General features: G+C 48.3%; 1 protein-coding gene across 1 annotated transcript in view; it reads right to left on the bottom strand.

The window, feature by feature from the left end:
- The window catches only part of LOC142303506 (uncharacterized), a 46,734-nt gene that overhangs the window by 20,556 nt on the left and 6,677 nt on the right, over positions 1 to 19,501 (bottom strand). The window contains exons 2-3 of the mRNA XM_075344908.1: positions 10,558 to 10,745; positions 8,177 to 8,243 (exon numbers count right to left, since the gene is read on the bottom strand). Of these exons, the coding sequence (XP_075201023.1) occupies positions 8,177 to 8,243; positions 10,558 to 10,745 (255 nt within the window). The remainder of the gene's footprint in view (positions 1 to 8,176; positions 8,244 to 10,557; positions 10,746 to 19,501) is intronic.

The following is a 19,501-nucleotide window of genomic DNA, read 5'->3' as shown; positions in this document are numbered from 1 at the left end:
GTCAGTGGGATCCTTAAGAGAAGTGCCATCAGCCACAGCCACGACTGTGCGGGCTGAGATTCTGGACACCGGAGGGTCCACCTTTGGGGACTGAGCCCATTCTTTAACCACCTCTGGTGGAAAAGGAAAACGGTCATCTGAACTACGCTTCGGAAAACGTTTGTCAGGACAGGCCCTGGGTTTGGTAACAGTGGCCTGAAAGCTGGAGTGGTTAAAAAACATACTCCTAGCTTTCTTAGGTGAGGTAAACTGGTGTATCTCTACCAGAGAGGCTTGTTCCTCAGACTCTGGTGGGTTGAGATTCAGTACGGAGTTAATGGACGCAATTAAGTCACTAACATCCGCATCTCCCTCAGACAAGTCAATGGGGTACATAGAGGTAGCGTCTGAGCCCACAGTAAACGAGTCCTCCTAGCCCTGCACCTCGGCACGTGAATCAGAGCCGTGGGAAGAGGAGGGAGAAGGGTCCCTGCGTCTCCGTTTAGGGGGACGGGGTCCTGGGACATGCTCTGAGAGCTCTGCAGAGCTAGGAGCAGCCGAAGCACCATGTGAAGGGGGCTGATGCATGGACAGCAGTGTCTGGGACAGCTGCCCCATGGAGTCGGCAAAAGACCTGGAAAGAGCTTTTGAAAAAGATGCTACCCAAGCCGGGGGTTCAGCCACTGGGGCCAAAGCAGCCGGAGGGACCCCTGCGGAGGCTCCAGGCTGAGACACAACCATATTAGCACAGGCATCACAATGTGGGTATGTGCTTGGCTCTGGCAGAATGAGCTTACAAGCAGTGCATATAGCATACATGTTTGCAGCCTTGCTCCTAGTGACAGACATGCTGCTGATGGTGGAGGCTCTGCAGCCAGAATACACTCCTGTAGAATGCCTGAGAGTGTAATAAAAGTCCACAACCAGAGGTTGTGGCTTACCAGCCCGTGCTCTCTGTGTGCCCTCCGGATTCCACCGCTCCCCTGTGAAGCGTTAGCCTTCCTGATAGAATGCAGCTGCAGCATCCAGCTCCCTCTAGCGCAAGAACTCTGAGAAAATGGCGCTGGGAGAAGGAGGGGGGGCGTGTATAAACCCAAGAGCGGGAAAAACGGAGGGCAGAGAGATACAGGACGACATACAGGGGAGGGGACATCTCCCCAAGGAGGAGTGCCCTCCCCTCTGCTGGCCGGGCGGTGGGCGGCGCTGTATGCAAAACATGCATAGAAGCCGAAAACGAAACTAGGCCCAAACAGAAGCCGGGGCCTAGATTTAATAATGCGGCCGACGAGCAGGCACCTTCGGCGCGGTTCTTAGGGGAAATCCCCAGAATCGGCCGGAAAGTACAGTACCGTTAAAACACATACTGTCCCCCTAATAAAAGTACCCGGGACCCCTGAAAAGAAGGGAATTTTGTTACTTACCGTAAATTCCTTTTCTTCTAGCTCTTATTGGGAGACCCAGACGATTGGGGTATAGCTACTGCCCTCTGGAGGCCACACAAAGCACTACATTAAAAGTGCAAGGCCCCTCCCCCTCTGGCTATACCCCCCCCGTGGTATCACGGGTTCTCCAGTTTTAGTGCCAAAGCAAGAAGGAGGAAGCCAATAACTGGTTTAAACAAATTAACTCCGAATAACATCGGAGAACTGAAAAACCGTTCAACATGAACAACATGTGTACCCGCAAACAACAAAAAAACATCCCGAAGGACAACAGGGCGGGTGCTGGGTCTCCCAATAAGAGCTAGAAGAAAAGGAATTTACGGTAAGTAACAAAATTCCCTTCTTCTTCAGCGCTCTATTGGGAGACCCAGACGATTGGGACGTCCAAAAGCTGTCCCTGGGTGGGTAAATAAATACCTCATGTTAGAGCTGCAAAACAGCCCTCCCCTACGGGGGTGTCACTGCCGCCTGCAGGACTCTTCTACCTAAGCTGGCATCCGCCGAAGCATAGGTATGCACCTGATAATGCTTGGTGAAAGTGTGCAGACTGGACCAGGTAGCTGCCTGGCACACCTGTTGAGCCGAAGCCTGGTGACGTAATGCCCAGGACGCACCCACGGCTCTGGTGGAGTGGGCTTTTAGCCCTGAAGGAACCGGAAGCCCCGCAGAACGGTAGGCCTCTAGAATTGGTTCTTTGATCCATCGAGCCAGGGTGGCTTTAGAAGCCTGCAACCCCTTGCGCGGACCAGCGACAAGGACGAAAAGTGCATCGGCACGGCGTATGGGCGCCGTGCGGGAAATGTAGATTCTGAGTGCTCTCACCAGATCTAGTAAACGTAAGTCCTTTTCATACCGGTGAACCGGATGAGGGTAAAAAGAAGGCAAGGAAATATCCTGATTAAGATGAAAAGAGGATACGACCTTAGGAAGAAACTCCGGAATGGGGCGCAGCACAACCTTGTCCTGGTGGAACACCAGGAAGGGAGCCTTGGATGACAGAGCTGCCAGCTCAGACACTCGCCGAAGCGATGTGATCGCAACAAGAAACGCCACTTTCTGCGACAGCCGAGAAAAGGAAACTTCCTTCAGAGGCTCGAAGGGCGGCTTCTGGAGAGCAACTAGTACCCTGTTCAGATCCCATGGATCTAACGGTCGCTTGTACGGGGGCACAATATGACAGACCCCCTGCAGGAACGTGCGCACCTTAGGAAGACGTGCTAGACGCTTCTGAAAAAACACGGATAGTGCCGAAACTTGCCCTTTAAGGGAGCTGAGCGACAAGCCCTTTTCTAACCCCGATTGCAGGAAGGAAAGAAACTTGGGCAATGCAAATGGCCAGGGAGACACTCCCTGAGCAGAGCACCAGGACAAGAAAATCTTCCACGTTCTGTGGTAGATCTTAGCCGAATTCGACTTTCTAGCTTGTCTCATTGTGGCAACGACTCCCTGAGATAATCCAGCAGATGCTAGGATCCAGGACTCAATGGCCACACAGTCAGGTTCAGGGCCGCAGAATTCTGATGGAAAAACGGCCCTTGGGACAGTAAGTCTGGTCGGTCTGGCAGTGACCACGGTCGACCGATCGTGAGATGCCACAGATCCGGATACCACGACCTCCTCGGCCAGTCTGGAGCGACGAGTATGACGCGGCTGCACTCGGATCTGATCTTGCGTAGCACTCTGGGCAAGAGCGCCAGAGGCGGAAACACGTATGGGAGCTGAAACTGCGACCAATCTTGAACCAAGGCGTCTGCCGCCAGAGCTCTTTGATCGCGCGACCTCGCCATGAATGCCGGGACCTTGTTGTTGTGCCGGGATGCCATTAGGTCGACGTCCGGCACTCCCCAGCGGCGACAGATTTCCTGAAACACGTCCGGGTGAAGGGACCATTCCCCTGCGTCCATGCCCTGGCGACTGAGGAAGTCTGCTTCCCAGTTTTCTACGCCTGGGATGTGAACCGCGGATATGGTGGATGCTCTGTCCTCCACCCACATTAGAATGCGCCGGACTTCTTGGAAGGCTTGCCGACTGCGCGTCCCTCCTTGGTGGTTGATGTATGCCACCGCTGTGGAGTTGTCCGATTGGATTCGGATCTGCTTTCCTTCCAGCCACTGTTGGAAGGCCAGTAGAGCAAGATACACTGCTCTGATCTCCAGAACATTGATCTGAAGGGTGGACTCCTGCGGAGTCCACGTCCCCTGAGCCCTGTGGTGGAGAAATACTGCTCCCCACCCTGACAGACTCGCATCTGTCGTGACTACTGCCCAGGATGGGGGCAGGAAGGATCTTCCCTGAGACAATGAGGTGGGAAGGAGCCACCATTGTAGGGAGTCCTTGGCCGTCTGGGAAAGCGAGACTTTCCTGTCCAGGGACGTTGACTTCCCGTCCCATTGGCGGAGAATGTCCCATTGAAGTGGGCGCAGATGAAACTGCGCAAAGGGAACTGCTTCCATGGCTGCCACCATCTTCCCTAGGAAATGCATGAGGCGCCGCAAGGGATGCAACTGGCCCTGCAGAAGAGATTGCACCCCTGTCTGTAGTGACCGCTGCTTGTCCAGCGGAAGCTTCACTATCGCTGCTAGAGTATGAAACTCCATGCCAAGATACGTTAGTGACTGAGTCGGTGATAGGATCGACTTTGGAAAGTTGATGATCCATCCGAAAGACTGTAGAGTCTCCAGCGTAGCATTCAGGCTGTGCTGACATGCCTCCTGAGAGGGAGCTTTGACCAATAAGTCGTCTAGGTAAGGGATCACCGAGTGTCCCTGAGAGTGCAAGACTGCTACCACCGCCGCCATGACCTTGGTGAAGACCCGTGGGGCTGTCGCCAGACCAAATGGAAGAGCTACGAACTGAAAATGGTCGTCTCCTATCACAAAACGTAGAAAACGTTGATGTTCTGTAGCAATTGGCACGTGGAGATAAGCATCTTTGATGTCTATTGAGGCAAGGAAGTCTCCTCTGGACATTGAGGCAATGACAGAGCGGAGGGTTTCCATCCGGAACCTCCTGGCGTGCACATGTTTGTTGAGCCGTTTTAGGTCCAGAACAGGACGGAACGAGCCGTCCTTTTTTGGAACCACAAAGAGATTGGAGTAAAACCCTTGCCCTTGTTCCTGAGGAGGGACTGGGATAACCACTCCTTCCGCTTTTAGGGAATCCACCGCCTGCAGCAGAGCATCTGCTCGGTCTGGACGTGGGGAGGTTCTGAAAAACCGAGCTGGAGGACGAGAATTGAACTCGATTCTGTACCCGCGAGACAAAATGTCCGTCACCCACCGGTCTTTGACCTGTGACATCCAAATGCCGGAAAAGCGGGAGAGCCTGCCCCCGACCGGCGATGCGGAGGGGGGGGGCTGGAAGTCATGAGGTAGCCGCTTTGGAAGCGGTACCTCCATTTGCTTTCTTGGGGCGTGTGTGAGTCCGCCACGAATCTGAGTTTCTTTGCGTCCTCTGAGTCCCTTTGGACGAGGTAAATGGTGTCTTGCCCGAACCTCGAAAAGGACTGAAACCTCTGCTGCCACTTTTTCTGCTGAGGTTTGGATGTTCTGGGTTGTGGTAAAGAGGAGTCTTTACCCTTGGACTGCTTAATGATGTCAGCCAATGGCTCGCCAAACAGTCTATCTCTAGACAAAGGCAAACTGGTTAAACATTTCTTGGAACCAGCATCTGCTTTCCAGTCCTTTAACCACAAGGCTCTGCGCAAAACTACCGAATTGGCGGACGCCATTGAGGTGCGACTGGTAGATTCTAGGACCGCATTGATAGCGTAAGACGCAAACGCCGACATCTGCGTGGTAAGGTGCGCCACTTGCGGCACTGCTGGATGCATGATAGCATCCACTTTTGCTAAGCCAGCTGAAATAGCCTGGAGTGCCCATACGGCTGCGAATGCCGGAGCAAATGACGCGCCGATAGCTTCATAGACAGATTTTAACCAAAGGTCCATCTGTCTGTCATTGGCATCTTTAAGTGAAGCGCCATCCTCCACTGCAACTATGGATCTAGCTGCAAGTTTGGAAATCGGGGGGTCTACCTTTGGACACTGTGTCCAGCGCTTGACCACCTCAGGGGGGAAAGGGAAACGCGTATCTTTAGATCGTTTAGAGAAACGCCTTTCTGGGTGAGCGTCGTGCTTCTGGATTGATTCTCTGAAGTCAGAGTGATCTAACAAAGCACTCAATTTACGCTTGGGATAAAGGAAACGAAACTTCTCCTGCTCTGCCGCTGCCTCTTCTGCTGAAGGGGCTGGGGGAGAAATATCCAACAGCCTATTGATGGCTGAGATAAGGTCGTTTACCATGGCATCCCCATCAGGGGTATCCAGGTTGAGAGGGGTTCCAGGAGTGGATTCCTGATCACTCTCATCAGACCCATCACAGGGAGACTGATTGCGCTGAGACCCTGAGCAGTGTGAAGACGTCGAGGGTCTTTCCCAGCGAGCTCGCTTAGGGTGGCTGGGGCCATCATCTGAGTCATAATCCTCGGCCTGTGAAGCCGGGGACCCCCCTGTGGGCTGGATACATTCCAAGTAAGGGGGACCTGAGGACAGAGGCCTCGCCGTGCCCAGAGACTGAGCCCCATGCATAGATTGCAAGGTTTCAAGGATTTTTGCCATAGATACAGACATATTATCTGCAAAAACTGCAAAGTCCGTCCCTGTCACCGGGGCAGAACTTACAAGCGTCTCAGCCTGGGTCGCTACCTCTCCTGACTCCGGCTGGCGAAGCAGCACCGGGTCGGAGCATTGCACACAATGGGGGTCATCGGAGCCTGCTGGTAGATTAGCCCCACATGCAGCACACGCAGTATACACAGCCCTTTTTGCCTTGGCCGCCTTGCGTTTTGAGGATGACATGTTGCTGCTTCCACAGAGCGATCTGGGATATGCAGCCAGAAGCGACCTCACAGTGCAAGCAATACAATATCTATATATCTGTACACAGTACACCGATACACCGTGAGGCACTAGAGGGACCAGCACAGAAAAATCGCTTACCGCCCGCTTAAAAAAGCGGGTGTGTGGTCGCCAGATAGCCCCTAGTCCAGGTCTCCCAGAGCCTTGCGTCCTTCCTCCAGCCAGGCATGCATGTAATGGCTGCCGGCGTCTCGAGAGAGGAAGGGGGGCGGGCCCTGGGCGTTCCTGGCCAAGAGCGGGAAGCCTGCTTCCCTCTGTGCCAAGTGAGAGGGCTGGAGCATGTAAATCAGGCTCCAGCCCTCGTCGCTGCTAGCGAACAGCGTCTCTCCCCTACCCTGAATGACAGGGTGGGGGCGGGAACGAAACGGAGCTGCCGGCGTCCTAGGCCCAAAAAGCCGGGGACTAAATTTATAACCGCCGCCGCCGTAAAAGCGCGGACGGCGGATCCCCGGCGCACCACAAGTCACAGCAGCGCCGCCCGGTCCAGAGGGGGTCGGCGCTGCGTTCCCATACACAAAAAAGTCCCCCAGTAATCTGTAGGGACACCAACTCCACGTTGCGGTCCCCGGCGCACTACAACACCCAGCCAGCCCGGAGTGTGTCTGTGCCTGCCGGGGACACAGAGTACCTGTATGATGCAGGGCCTGTCCCTGATCGTACTCCTGCTCCGTCTCCATCAGGTTCTAATGGGTCTGTGGATGGAGCCCGGCGTCAGAGCTGAGAGGCCGGCAGGATCCCACTTCCACAGAGCCCTACTAGGGGATGTGGAAGGAAAACAGCATGTCAGGCTCCAGCCCTGTACCAGCAATAGGTACCTCAACCTTACAACACCATCCAGGGGTGAGAAGGGAGCATGCTGGGGACACTATATGTGTCCTCTTTTCTTCCATCCGAAACAGTCAGCAGCTACTGCTGACTAAAATCTGTGGAGCTATGCATGGAATGTCTGACCTCCTTCGCACACAAAGCTAAAACTGGAGAACCCGTGATACCACGGGGGGGGTATAGCCAGAGGGGGAGGGGCCTTGCACTTTTAATGTAGTGCTTTGTGTGGCCTCCAGAGGGCAGTAGCTATACCCCAATCGTCTGGGTCTCCCAATAGAGCGCTGAAGAAACGTCTCTATACTTAGCTTTGAGACGCAGGGCCATGTCCCTGGAGAGGGGGGGTAAATGCTCCTTCCAGCAGGGACCAGACACGGCTGCGGATGGAGACCGGTCGTCTGCAAGCAGAGAGGACCGTGGAGGCTCCCACTTCAACCCAGAGCCTCTTAGAGGATGTGAAGGAGCGCGGCATGTGAAGGCTCCAGCCTTATAAAGTCAACCTTAACAGCACCGCCGACAGAGTGGGGTGTGAAGGGACATGCCGGGAGTCCAGACTGGACCCGCTTTTCTTCCAAATCTTTAAAAAAAAATAAAAATGAGAAAAAAATATCAGAGAATGCAAGTGTGTGTTCCTCCTGAAACACAAAGTATTGAACTGGATAGATTGTCATCCAGGGAGTGTATATAGCCCGGAGGGAGGAGCTACATGTTTGAGTGTAGTACTTTGTGTGTCCTCCGGAGGCGCTAGCTATACACCCATGGTTTGGGTCTCCCATGGAAGGAACGATAAAGAAAACACGGCATAATCCAACCATTAGTTTTAATGTGTATATTCTCCATTTACTTTATAGCACTGACTGGACTGATTCCAGGAGAAGAAAATGCTGCAGCTGTCACTTATCGTTGGGACTATCTAGATCATCAATATGCATGGGTCTTATATTTGTACCTAAGTGACAAGTATATTCATTCTCAGCAAGCAAATCATTTATATTACAGAGACATTATAAAGTACCTGTTTCCTTTGCTTTTTTCTCTTCATCTTTGGAGGGGTTGGATCTACTTGAGTCTTTTGACTTCATCTTAAAATGTAAAGGAAAGAATAAAAGGAAAGTAATAAAACGATCTTTAAATGCACTCCTGTTGAACACTATTATTACGGTACAGTGAGTGAATGGGTTAAATGCCCAATGTTGTGTACAGAAAGACTTAAAGGGGTATTCCCAGCTACAAAATTCTATTCCAATATATAGTAAAATGTTATAATAATGACAACACTAGCAAATACCTCCAATTAGAAATGTAGTATAGTTCTTCTGATATAACCATGTCTCTTACCTCATGTGCAGGGCATTGTAGGACCTTAGGTATTCATGGTTATGACCACACATATAGTCACAGTTCGCTACTTGCTAGTATTCATAACTATGGATACCTAAAAGGTCCTGCAATGACCTGAACATGAGGTAAGAGACGCGGCTATATCAGGATACTACATTTCTAATTGGAGGCAATTGCTAATATTATTATTATTACACCCACTACATATTGGGATAGGCTCTTGGAGATGGGAACACCTCTAAGTGTGAAAGTAGCCTTAAACTGGGTTCAGGATAACTCGGGCCAGGGTGTCCGCTGAGGACATGATTCTCCATGTGCACCAAGTGTGCTGGCATTTTATATGTACTAGTCTGGTCCATAAACCACATCAGAATAGTGCATGCTGGCATTTTTTCCAAGCGGACAGTTGGCACTGTGTGGAAAATCATCCGTGTGCACAGACACACTGGCTGTAGAGGTGCATGTTGTTCTCTGAGTATGGTCTATGGTGTACACGGACAGCACACGGCTGTATAACACTCTTAAACTGGTAGATCCACTATGGAGAGAAAAATCAGTGGATACTACTACATCAAACACACTAGAAGTACCCATGGCATTGCAGTGGGCAGCTCATACTAATTGTCTCCACCACCTACTCCTGTAGTGGTGTGGTTAGTAATAAAATTATGGTATCCCTGTGTGACAAATAGCAATGCAGCAAAACTGCTGGGATAACCAGGAGGTTATTCCACTGTAAAATAAGGTTCTAAGACCATATGGGGCAAGAAAGCAAATTAAAGGGGGTGCCCACTTTATGCTTACTGTAAGGCCATGTGCATGCGTTCCCTCAGTATTTGAAGCCAAAAACTTTGGTTTGGCTATAAATACTGAGGTAAAAAAAACCTCACCAAATACTTGTGTGAACGTGGCCTTGCATATACTGAGGTAAAATACTGACCAAATACTTTCAGTGTGCACGTGGATTAACAAATGTGGGAACAATGTTGTGCCACTTTTTTGATATATGGGAATTACAAGTTCAATCTTCCCCTAAGTGAAGAAATGCCTGATTGTTAGCGCAGTCTTCCTCACAGTGGTTTTCTCAAAATAAATCAGTATTTGCCCAGACCTGTCCATCGGCCTCCTCAAACTGAAAAACATGTTACATCAGAAAGTTGGTTTTCGTTCACGATTTGATGGACAGGTCTGGTCACATGCTACTCCATCAGGGTGTTTTTGGGAATAGGAGGGCTGTGGAGTTGGTGATCAAGGCTGTCCAATAAGCCAGCAAGGCTGCACAAAGGCGAAAAACTCTCATACTTATATATCAGAAAGGCTGGAGTCACACTTTCGAGTGATTCACAAGTAATACGCGCGAGTCTCGCATCACCTGGCACGGCCACACACTCTCCGGACAGGAGCGTCTCAGCTGCATAGAAATACATACAGCCGACCCGCTCCTGTCAGGAGAATGTGTGGCCGTGCCGGGTGATGCGATGCGAGACTCGCAAGTGGCACAAATGCATGGCCCCAATGTTTGACTGAAATATGTGACTGCTTTCTGTATATAAAGTGGTTTTCTGCTCGATATGAAATCCTGCGTGGACAGTCCATAGTGCATGCCGGGTGGCACAATTGCCAAGGTCTAGTTACCGATGTGCATAGATTCCATTAATTAGAACAAGACCTGTGCCCGATACTTGCAGGGTTTCATCGACAAGTGTGCCACTCTGCAAGCACTAGTGTCTTTCCATGCCCAAGATCAGATCAGATAGTATACTTGCACAATCCCTTTAAGGCTGTGGGCACGGGCACATTGTACGTTTTTCAGTGCAGATTTATCACAAAACTGCAAGCAAATCATGATGCCAAAGTCAATGAGAATCCTGAAGTGTTGTGCACGTGTTGAGCATTTTCTCCTTGCAGATTTGGTGCAGAAAATAATCTACAGTACTGTTCTTTCAGCGTTTTTAACCCATTCAAATGAATGATAAAAACACAAGTAACAGCACAACAAAAATGTGTCAAAAAATCTGCTGCAAATACTCAGTGTGCACATAGCTGATCACTTACCTTTGAAAACTTGTATACAGCAAACAGTGCCACTCCTACGGCATACAGTGGCATAAGTGTAATTGCCATGCCGTGACCCGTTTCAGTCTTCTCCGACTTCAGCTGTTTTTCCATCTCGCCTCTTATCTGTTGATAGTGATTACTATTTTCCAATATTTTTTTAGAGGAGTGATACTTTTCTTGGCTCTCTAGAACAATTGAAGAGAATCAATCAGGCACTTCTGTCTGACCTCAGCGCACCCTGCAGCCATTCCAATTTACATCTCACAGGCTGGAAAGAATGCCAAGTCATGAACATCACGTGGTCTGTGAAACGCCTATAGCTCGGCACTGTTTTTCCGCATCAGGACACCATTATGGCTCTAGACGTGCATGCATCCATAATGGGAGCAAGCTGCTTAATGGAAGTGAAGCGCCACTTTGGACTCACACTACAGGTTACGGTTATGGCTGGATAATCTCCCGTTAACCCCTCCACCCCCGGCCGAGTTTCCGGTACTATTTTTGCGCAGATGCTACGTTTTGATCGCTTATTGCATTTTGAGCAAAATTTGGCATTTCTAAACGCGGCGATGCAAAATATGTGTATATTTTTTTTAACCCTTTAATTTTCAATGAGGCGAATTGGGGGTGATTTGAACTTTTAGGTTTATTATTTATTACTTTTTTACTTTTATTTTATTAGTCCCCCCAGGGGACTATAAGGAACAGCAGCCTGATCGCTCTTCCATTTCTGTTGATCACAGCTACACAGCTGTGAACACCAGAAATGATCATGTCCTGTCTCACACAGCACTTGGCCTGTTTGAAACAGGAAGTGAGTCATGTGAGCTACGGGAGTCATCACCACATGACCCTGTACTACCATCGACTCCACGTGATCACATCACGTGACTTCCAATGGCGGCCGGTGAGTAAAGTTTTACCGCGATCGCCAATAAAATGGCGCTGTCACATTTTGACAGCGCCATTGAAGGGGTGAACAAGATTCCACTCTTGCCTGCAAGACACACGTCAGCTATACAAATCAACTGACATGTGCGCGGATCCCCCCCATCTGCCCGCAGCAGACGGCGGGGATGAACACTATGACTGCAAGGACGTAATATTACTGCCCACGGTCGTTAAGGGGGTTAAACAATTTAACAATTTCACTCCCCAATCAGGTGAGAACTAGTTTGGCACATGGACATGGAGAGCTAGGACATTTAGTGGTTTGGTGACATGGTTGGATAACGTTTGTGTTTTTTGATAAAAAAAATAAATAAATTGCTAAATACTTTGTTTTTAATGATTATAGCAATATTGGAATTCATGTATACAGTAATCAGTGTGCCACACCATGTATGTACAAGTGCATCAATAAATTAGAATATCATCAAAAGTGAATTAATTTCAGTAATTCAATAGAAAAAGGGAAACTCATATAGTCATTACAAACAGTAAAAGTCATTGTCTCAGAAAATTAGATTATATAAAACCAAATGAAAAATGATTTTAAACTCAGAAATGTTGGCCTACTGAAAAGTCTGTACAGTAAATGCCCTCAATGCTTGGTCGGGGCTCCTTTTGCATGAATTACTGCATCAATGCGGCGTGGCATGGAGGTGATCAACCTGTGGCACTGCTGATGTGTTATCAAAGCAACCTGGGCTTCCATATCAGCCTTCAGCTCGTCTGCATTGTTGGGTCTGGTGTGTCAACTTTCTGTTGACAGTTCAGGTCAGGCGAGTTGGCTCGGCAATCAAGCACAGTGATACTATGGTTATTAAACCAGGTATTGGTACTTTTGGCAGTGTGGACAGGTGCCAAGTCCTGCTGGAAAATGAAATTTCCATCTCCAAAAAGCTTGTCGGCAGAGGGAAGCATGAAGTGCTCTTAAATTTCCTGGTAGATGGCTGCGCTGACTTTAGTCTTGATAAAACACAGTGGACCCACACTACTGGATGACATGGCTCCCCAAACTATCACTGATTGTGGAAACTTCACACTAGACCTCAGGCAGCTTGGATTGTGGCCTTTCCACTCTTCCTCCAGACTCTGGGACCTTGATTTCCAAATGAAATGCAAATTTACTTTCATCTGAAAACAACATCTTAGACCACTGAGCAACAGTCCAGTCCTTTTCTCCTTGGCCCAGGTAATACGCTTCTGGCATTGTCTATTGGTCATAAGTGGCCTGACACAAGGAATGCAACAGTTGTAGCCCATGTCCTGGATACGTCTGTGTGTGAGGTGGTTCTTGAAGCACTGACTCCAGCAGCAGTCCACTCCTTATGAATCTTCCCCAAATGTTTTATTTTTTTAACAATCCTACTAAGGCTACGGTTATCTGAGTTGCTTGTGCACCTTTTTCTACCACACTTTTTCCTTCCACTCAACTATCTATTAATATGCTTGGATACAGCCCTCTGAACAGTCAGCTTCTTTAGCAGTGACCTTTTTACCTCCTTGTAGAGTTTGTCAATGACTGCCTTCTGGACATCTGTCAAGTCAGCAGTCTTCCCCATGATTGTGTAGCCTGTTGAACCAGACTAAGGAACCATTTTAAACACTTAGGAAGCCTTTGCAGGTGTTTTGTGGTAATTATTCTAATTTTCTAAGATAATGACTTTTGGGTTTTCATTGGCTGGAAGACATAATCACCAATATTAACATTAACAGAAATAAACATGTGAAATAGATCACTGTGTGTAATGACTCTATATAATAAATATGTTTCCCTTTTTGTATTGAATTACTGAAATAAATTAAAGGGAACCTGTCAGGTCCCATATGTTCTCTAACCTACAAGCAGGGTGATGTGTGGCCTAGAAACCCCTTCCTACCCATCCCTGTGTTGTAATATTGTGCTATATGAATTTGTAAAAAAAATGTTTTTATTTTTTTTTTATAACTTACGTGTTCCCTATGTAAATGAGCAGAGAGCGTTTTCATGCTTTCCGTGGTACCGTGTTTCCCCGAAAATAGGACCTCCCCCGAAAATAAGACCTCCCAGGAGTTTTTAGGGAAGCTTTAATATAAGACATTCCCTGAAAATAAGACCTTGCCATGGTCAATAATGAAGTGTCATGCAGCGGTGAAAGAGTTAAAGACACTGCAGGACACTTCATTATAGGCAGCGGACACCCCCAGAAAAGAGAAGACAGAAGAAAGAAGACCCCCGATCATACTCACCAGACGCCGACCGGGAGCAGGTGAGCGCATCAAGGTCCTGCAGCGGAACACACACACACAACATCCGGCGATATCGCTTGCTTCTCGGCGGCGATACTGTGCGTGCAGTGACCTTCCAGGACCTGCCGAGGATCACATGGCCGGAATCACGTGGTATGTCCGGATGTTGTGAGTGTGTGTGCGCATGTGCGATATTGTGTGTGTGTGTGTGTGTGTGATCTGATGTCAGCCAGACGCAGGGGAGGCATGCAGCACACATGCTGGGAGATCACAGGAGGATCTGAGAGCCATACAGACGCCCTGGGCTGGTAAGTATGACAATCCTGAGAAGAGGGGGGGGGGGTCTGCTTTTTGTGGGGGTAAACTTACCCCCAACCATGTCTCCTCGAGAATAAGACACCCCCTGAAAATAAGACCTAGCGCTTTTTTCAGGGCAAAAAAAAAAATATAAGACAGTGTCTTATTTTCGGGGAAACCGGGTATCACACCCCTGTGGGCGTGATACCATGGATTTACATGAGCAAAGTCATCGTCAGCTCCTGGAGATCCCGCGCGTGCGCACTTCTTATCGCGCAGCCTTCTTATCCGGGTGTTTACTTGCCGGCTTTAGACACGCTCTGCACATGGTCGAAACCACAGGAGTCTTCTGATCATGCGCAGTGCACTTGTGAAACTGACAAGCAAGCCACCGGATAACAAGGATACGGGAATGGCCAGCACGCACGTGCGGGATCTCAAGGAGCTGACGGTGACGTCACTCATGTAAATCCATGGTATCACACCCACAGGGGCTGCGATACCACGGAAAGCATGCAAACGCCCAGCGGGCTAGACCCTCTGATCAATTACATAGGGAACATGTAATAAAACTTTTTTTTATACATTCATATAATACAATATTACAACACAGGGATGGGTAGGAAGGTGTTTCTAGGCCACACATCACCCTGCTTGTAGGTCAGAACGCATATGGGATCTGACAGGTTCCCTTTAACTTTTATGATATTCTAATTTATTGAGATGCACTTATATACATCTTTACACAGTGGATTTGTGAACCTGTACATTAATACTAAAGGTTGTGCAGACCCCAATTTTTTCTTTGTTGTAATACCAATGCTTTGCTGACTCAATAACTGCAGATCTTCAAACCTTCATTAGCATAAGCACACAAACCGTGCACTGGGAGCTTGATGGCCGCTGCATGCAAGCTTTAAGCGGGCTTTACATGCTGCGATATCGGTACCGATATCGCTAGCGTGGGTACCCGCCCCCATCTGTTCGACACAGGCAAATTGCTGCCCAAGCAGCACAACATCGCCCAGACCCGTCACACTACTTACCTACCCGGCGACGTCGCTGTGACCGGCGAACCGCCTCCTTTCTAAGGGGGCGGTTCGTTTAAGTCACAGCTGCATCACTGAACCGCCGCCCAATAGAAGCAGAGGAGCGGAGATGAGCGGGACGTAACATCCCGCCCACCTCCTTCCTTCCGCATAGCGGCCGGGAGGCAGGTAAGGAGAGCTTCCTCGTTCCTGCGGTGTCACACAGAGCGATGTGTGCTGCCGCAGGAACAAGTAACAACTTCGTTACTGCAGCAGCAACGATATTTGAGAATGGACCCCCATGTCACCGATGAGCGATTTTGCACGTTTTTGCGACGATGCAAAATTGCTCATAGGTGTCACACGCAACGGCATCGCTAATGTGTCCGGATGTGCGTCACCAATTCCGTGACCCCAACGACTTCGCATTAGCGATGTCGTAGAGTGTCAAGCCCCTTTAGGCTATGTGCCCATGGGAGCTTGCTTCTGTGGATTTTGCCGCGGAAAACCTGCGGATTTATCTTGATTTTCCGGATAAATCCGCAGGTTTCAGCAAGTACAGACACTCCCCATGTTATCCTATGGGACATGGGGAGTGTCTGTGTCCACGCTGCGGAATGTGTGGCTGCGGAATATGCTGCGGATGTGCCGCAGCCGCACGTAACTGCATGTCAATTATTTTTGCGGAATTACCTGTGGAAATCCTGGCGCTCCACTATGAAGATAGAGGCCGGGACGTCCGCAGGTTAATCGAATGAAAGTCCGCAGGTTTACCGCACATATTCCGCTGTACTACCACAGCTAAAAATAGCTGCGGATGCCGGCGGGCAGCTGCGGGAAACCTGCGGCTGTACCTACGGATATCGCCGCAGAAGCAAGCTCCCGTGGGCACATATCCTTACACTGGATAAACTGGTGTAAAGCACGACCCCACTGGAGTCTGGAGCAGTTGAGAAGTGTTCTGTGGAGTGACGAATCACACTTCTCTATCAGGCAGTCTGATAGATGAATCCAGGTTTGGCGAGTGCCAGGAGAAAGTTACTGCCTGACTGAATTGTACCATATATAACGTTTGGTGGATGAGGGATAATACAGTTGAAACCAGAAGTTTACATACACTACCTAAAAAGACAAATCTGCAGGTTTTTCTCACTATCTGACATGAAATCAGAATAAACCTTTCCTGTTTTATGTCAATTAGGAACCAAAATTATTTACCTTTGCCAAATGCGAGAATAATGAGAGAGAATGTTTTAAGTCATTTTTATTACTCTCTACAAAGTCAAACGTTTAGCTACATTTCATTAGTGTTTAATACCATTGCACTTAAACTGTATGACTTGGGTGAAACGTTTTGGATATCCTTCCACAAGCTTCTCACAATGGTTGGTAGGAATTTGGGTCCATTCCTCCTGATAGAAATGGTGTAACTGAGCCATGTTTGTAGGTTGCCTTGCTTGCACCTGCCTTTTCAGCTTTACCCATATATTTTCAATAGGTTGGAGATCAGAGCTTTATGATGGCCACTCCAAAACATTGACTTTGTTATCCTTAAGCCACTTTGTAACCAGCTTGGCAGTATGCTTCGGGTCATTGTCCATTTGGAATACCCATTTCCGTCCAAGCTTTAAGTTCTTTGCTGATGTCTTGAAATGTTGCTTCAGTATTGCCACATAATCTTCTTTCCTCAAGATGCCATCAATTTTGTAAAGTTCACCAGTCCCTCTTGCAGTAAACAACCTCACAACATGATGCTATCTCCCCTGTGTTTCACATTTGAGTGTTCTTAGGCTTCAGAGCGTCTTCCTTTTTAAGGCCATTATGGTCAAACAGTTTAATTTTAGTTTTCTCAGACCACAGAACACATCTCCAAAAATTAAGCTCTTTGTTCCTGTATGCATTTTCAAGCATTAATCTGGATTTTTTATGTTTCTTTTGTAGTAATGGCTTCTTACTGGCAGAGTGGCCTTTAAGCCCATGTTAATACAGTACTCGTTTCACTGTGGACAATAACACAATCTTACCAGCTTCCGCCAGCATCTTCACAAGGTCTTTTGCTTTTGTTCTTGGGTTGATATGTACATGTCTGACCAAAGCACTTTCATCTCTGGTACACAGAACCAGTCTCCTTCCTGAGTGGTATGATGACTGGACATTCCAATCTTGTTTTTACTTGCATATAATTGTTTGTACAGATGAACGAGGCACCTTCAGGTATTTGGAAATTGCACCCAAGGATGAACCACACTTGTGGAAGTCCACAATTCTCTTCCTGAGATTTTGGCTGATTTCTTTGACTTTCCCATGATGCTTTATGAAAAAGCAGTGTGTTTCAGGTGTGCATTAAAATACATCCACAGGTGTGTCTTTAACGCAGAAGCTATCAGAAGCTTCCAAAGACATGACATCATCATATTGGTTGTCCCATATTGTTTAAAGGCATAGTACTCTTTGTAAACTTTTCACTTTACAGAAAGTAATAAAAATACCTTAAAACATTCCCGCTCTCTCATTATTATTATTATTATTTATTTATAGAGCACCATTGATTCCATGGTGCTGTACATGAGAAGGGGGTTACATACAAAATACATATACAAGTTACAGTGGACAGACTAGTACAGAGGGAAGAGGGCCCTGCCCTTGCGGGCTTACATTCTATAGGATTATGGGGAGGAGACAGTAGGTGGGGTGTAGGTGGGGCGGCAGCTCCGCACGGTGGTGGGGCGGCAGCTCCGCACGGTGGTGGGGCAGTGAGGTCATTCAAGGTTATGGGCATTTCTGAACAGATGAGTCTTTAGGTTCCGTTTGAAGTTTGCAAGTGTAGTAGATAATCTGACGTGTTGAGGCAGTGAGTTCCAGAAGACTGGGGATGTTCGGGAGAAGTCTTGGAGGCGGTTGCATGAGGAGCGAATGAGAGAGGAGGATAGAAGGAGATCTTGGGAGGACCGGAGATTACGTTTTGGAGTGTAGCGAGAGATTAGTTCAGAGATATATGAAGGAGACAATTTGTGGATGGCTTTGTAAGTCAGTATTAGTAGTTTGAATTGGATCCGATGGAAGATTGGGAGCCAGTGAAGGGACATGCAGAGAGGAAAAGCGGGGTAGTAGTGAGGCGAGAGGTGGATCAGTCGGGCAGCAGCATTAAGGATGGACTGGAGAGGGGCGAGCGTGTTAGCAGGGAGACCACATAGGAGGATGTTGCAGTAGTCGAGGCGGGAGATTATGAGAGCATGCACTAGCATTTTTGTAGATTGAGAATTGATGAAGGGACGGATTCTGGAAATATTTTTGAGTTGAAGACGGCAGGAGGTGGTGAGGGATTGAATGTGTGGTATGAAGGACAAGGCAGAGTCAAAGGTCACTCCGAGGCACCGAACTTTGGGTGTTGGGGAGAGCGTGATGTTATTTATTGTAATAGATAGATCAGGTAGAGAGTGTAGGTGAGATGGAGGAAAGATGATCAGTTCAGTTTTGGCCACATTGAGCTTTAGGAAGCGAGAGGAGAAGAAGGAAGATATAGCAGATCGGCACTCTGGGATTCTGGACAGCAGAGATATGACATCTGGGCCAGAGAGGTAGATCTGAGTGTCATCGGCATATAGGTGGTACTGGAAGCCATAGGACTTTATGAGTTGTCCCAGGCCAAATGTATAGATAGAAAAAAGTAATGGTCCCAGGACAGAGCCTTGAGGGACACCAACAGAGAGAGGACGGGATGAAGAGGTTGTGTGGGAGTGGGAGACACTAAAAGTGCGGTTGGAGAGGTATGAAGAGATCGAAGAGAGGGCGAGGTCTCTGACACCAAGGGAAGAGAGGATCTGTAGTAGCAGGGAGTGGTCAACAGTGTCAAAAGCTGAGGATAGGTCTAGAAGTAGGAGTATGGAGAAGTGGTTGTTAGCTTTGGCAGTAAGTCATTTGTGATTTTTGTCAGGGCAGTTTCAGTGGAATGATGTGGACAGAAGCCGGACTGTAGGTTGTCAAAGAGAGAGTTAGAGGAGAGGTGGGAGGAGAGTTCAGCATGGACATGCTGTTCCAGGAGTTTTGAGGCGAATGGGAGTAGCGATATGGGGCGATAGCTGGCAGCAGAGGTTGGGTCGAGGGAAGGTTTCTTTAGGATGGGTGTGACTGTTGCATGTTTAAAGGCAGAAGGGAAGGTACCAGTTGTTAAAGATAGGTTGAAGAGATGGGTTAAGGCTGGAATTAGGATAGTGGTGAGGTTGGGGAGGAGGTGGGTTGGGATGGGATCACGTGCGCAGGTGGTGAGGTGCGCTTTTGAGAGAAGATGTGCAAGCTTCAGATTATTCTGGTATTTGGCAAATATAAATAATTTTGGTTTTTAATTGACCTAAAACGGAAAAGGTTTATTCTGATTTCATGTCAGATAGTGAGAAAAACATGCAGATTTGTCTTTTTAGAGAGAGGATGGAAACATCTGGTTT

This window comes from Anomaloglossus baeobatrachus, chromosome 4 (assembly GCF_048569485.1).
Source record: "Anomaloglossus baeobatrachus isolate aAnoBae1 chromosome 4, aAnoBae1.hap1, whole genome shotgun sequence".
In the NCBI taxonomy this organism is placed as follows: Eukaryota; Metazoa; Chordata; class Amphibia; order Anura; family Aromobatidae; genus Anomaloglossus; species Anomaloglossus baeobatrachus.
This window is presented reverse-complemented; position numbering and strand designations above follow the sequence as displayed.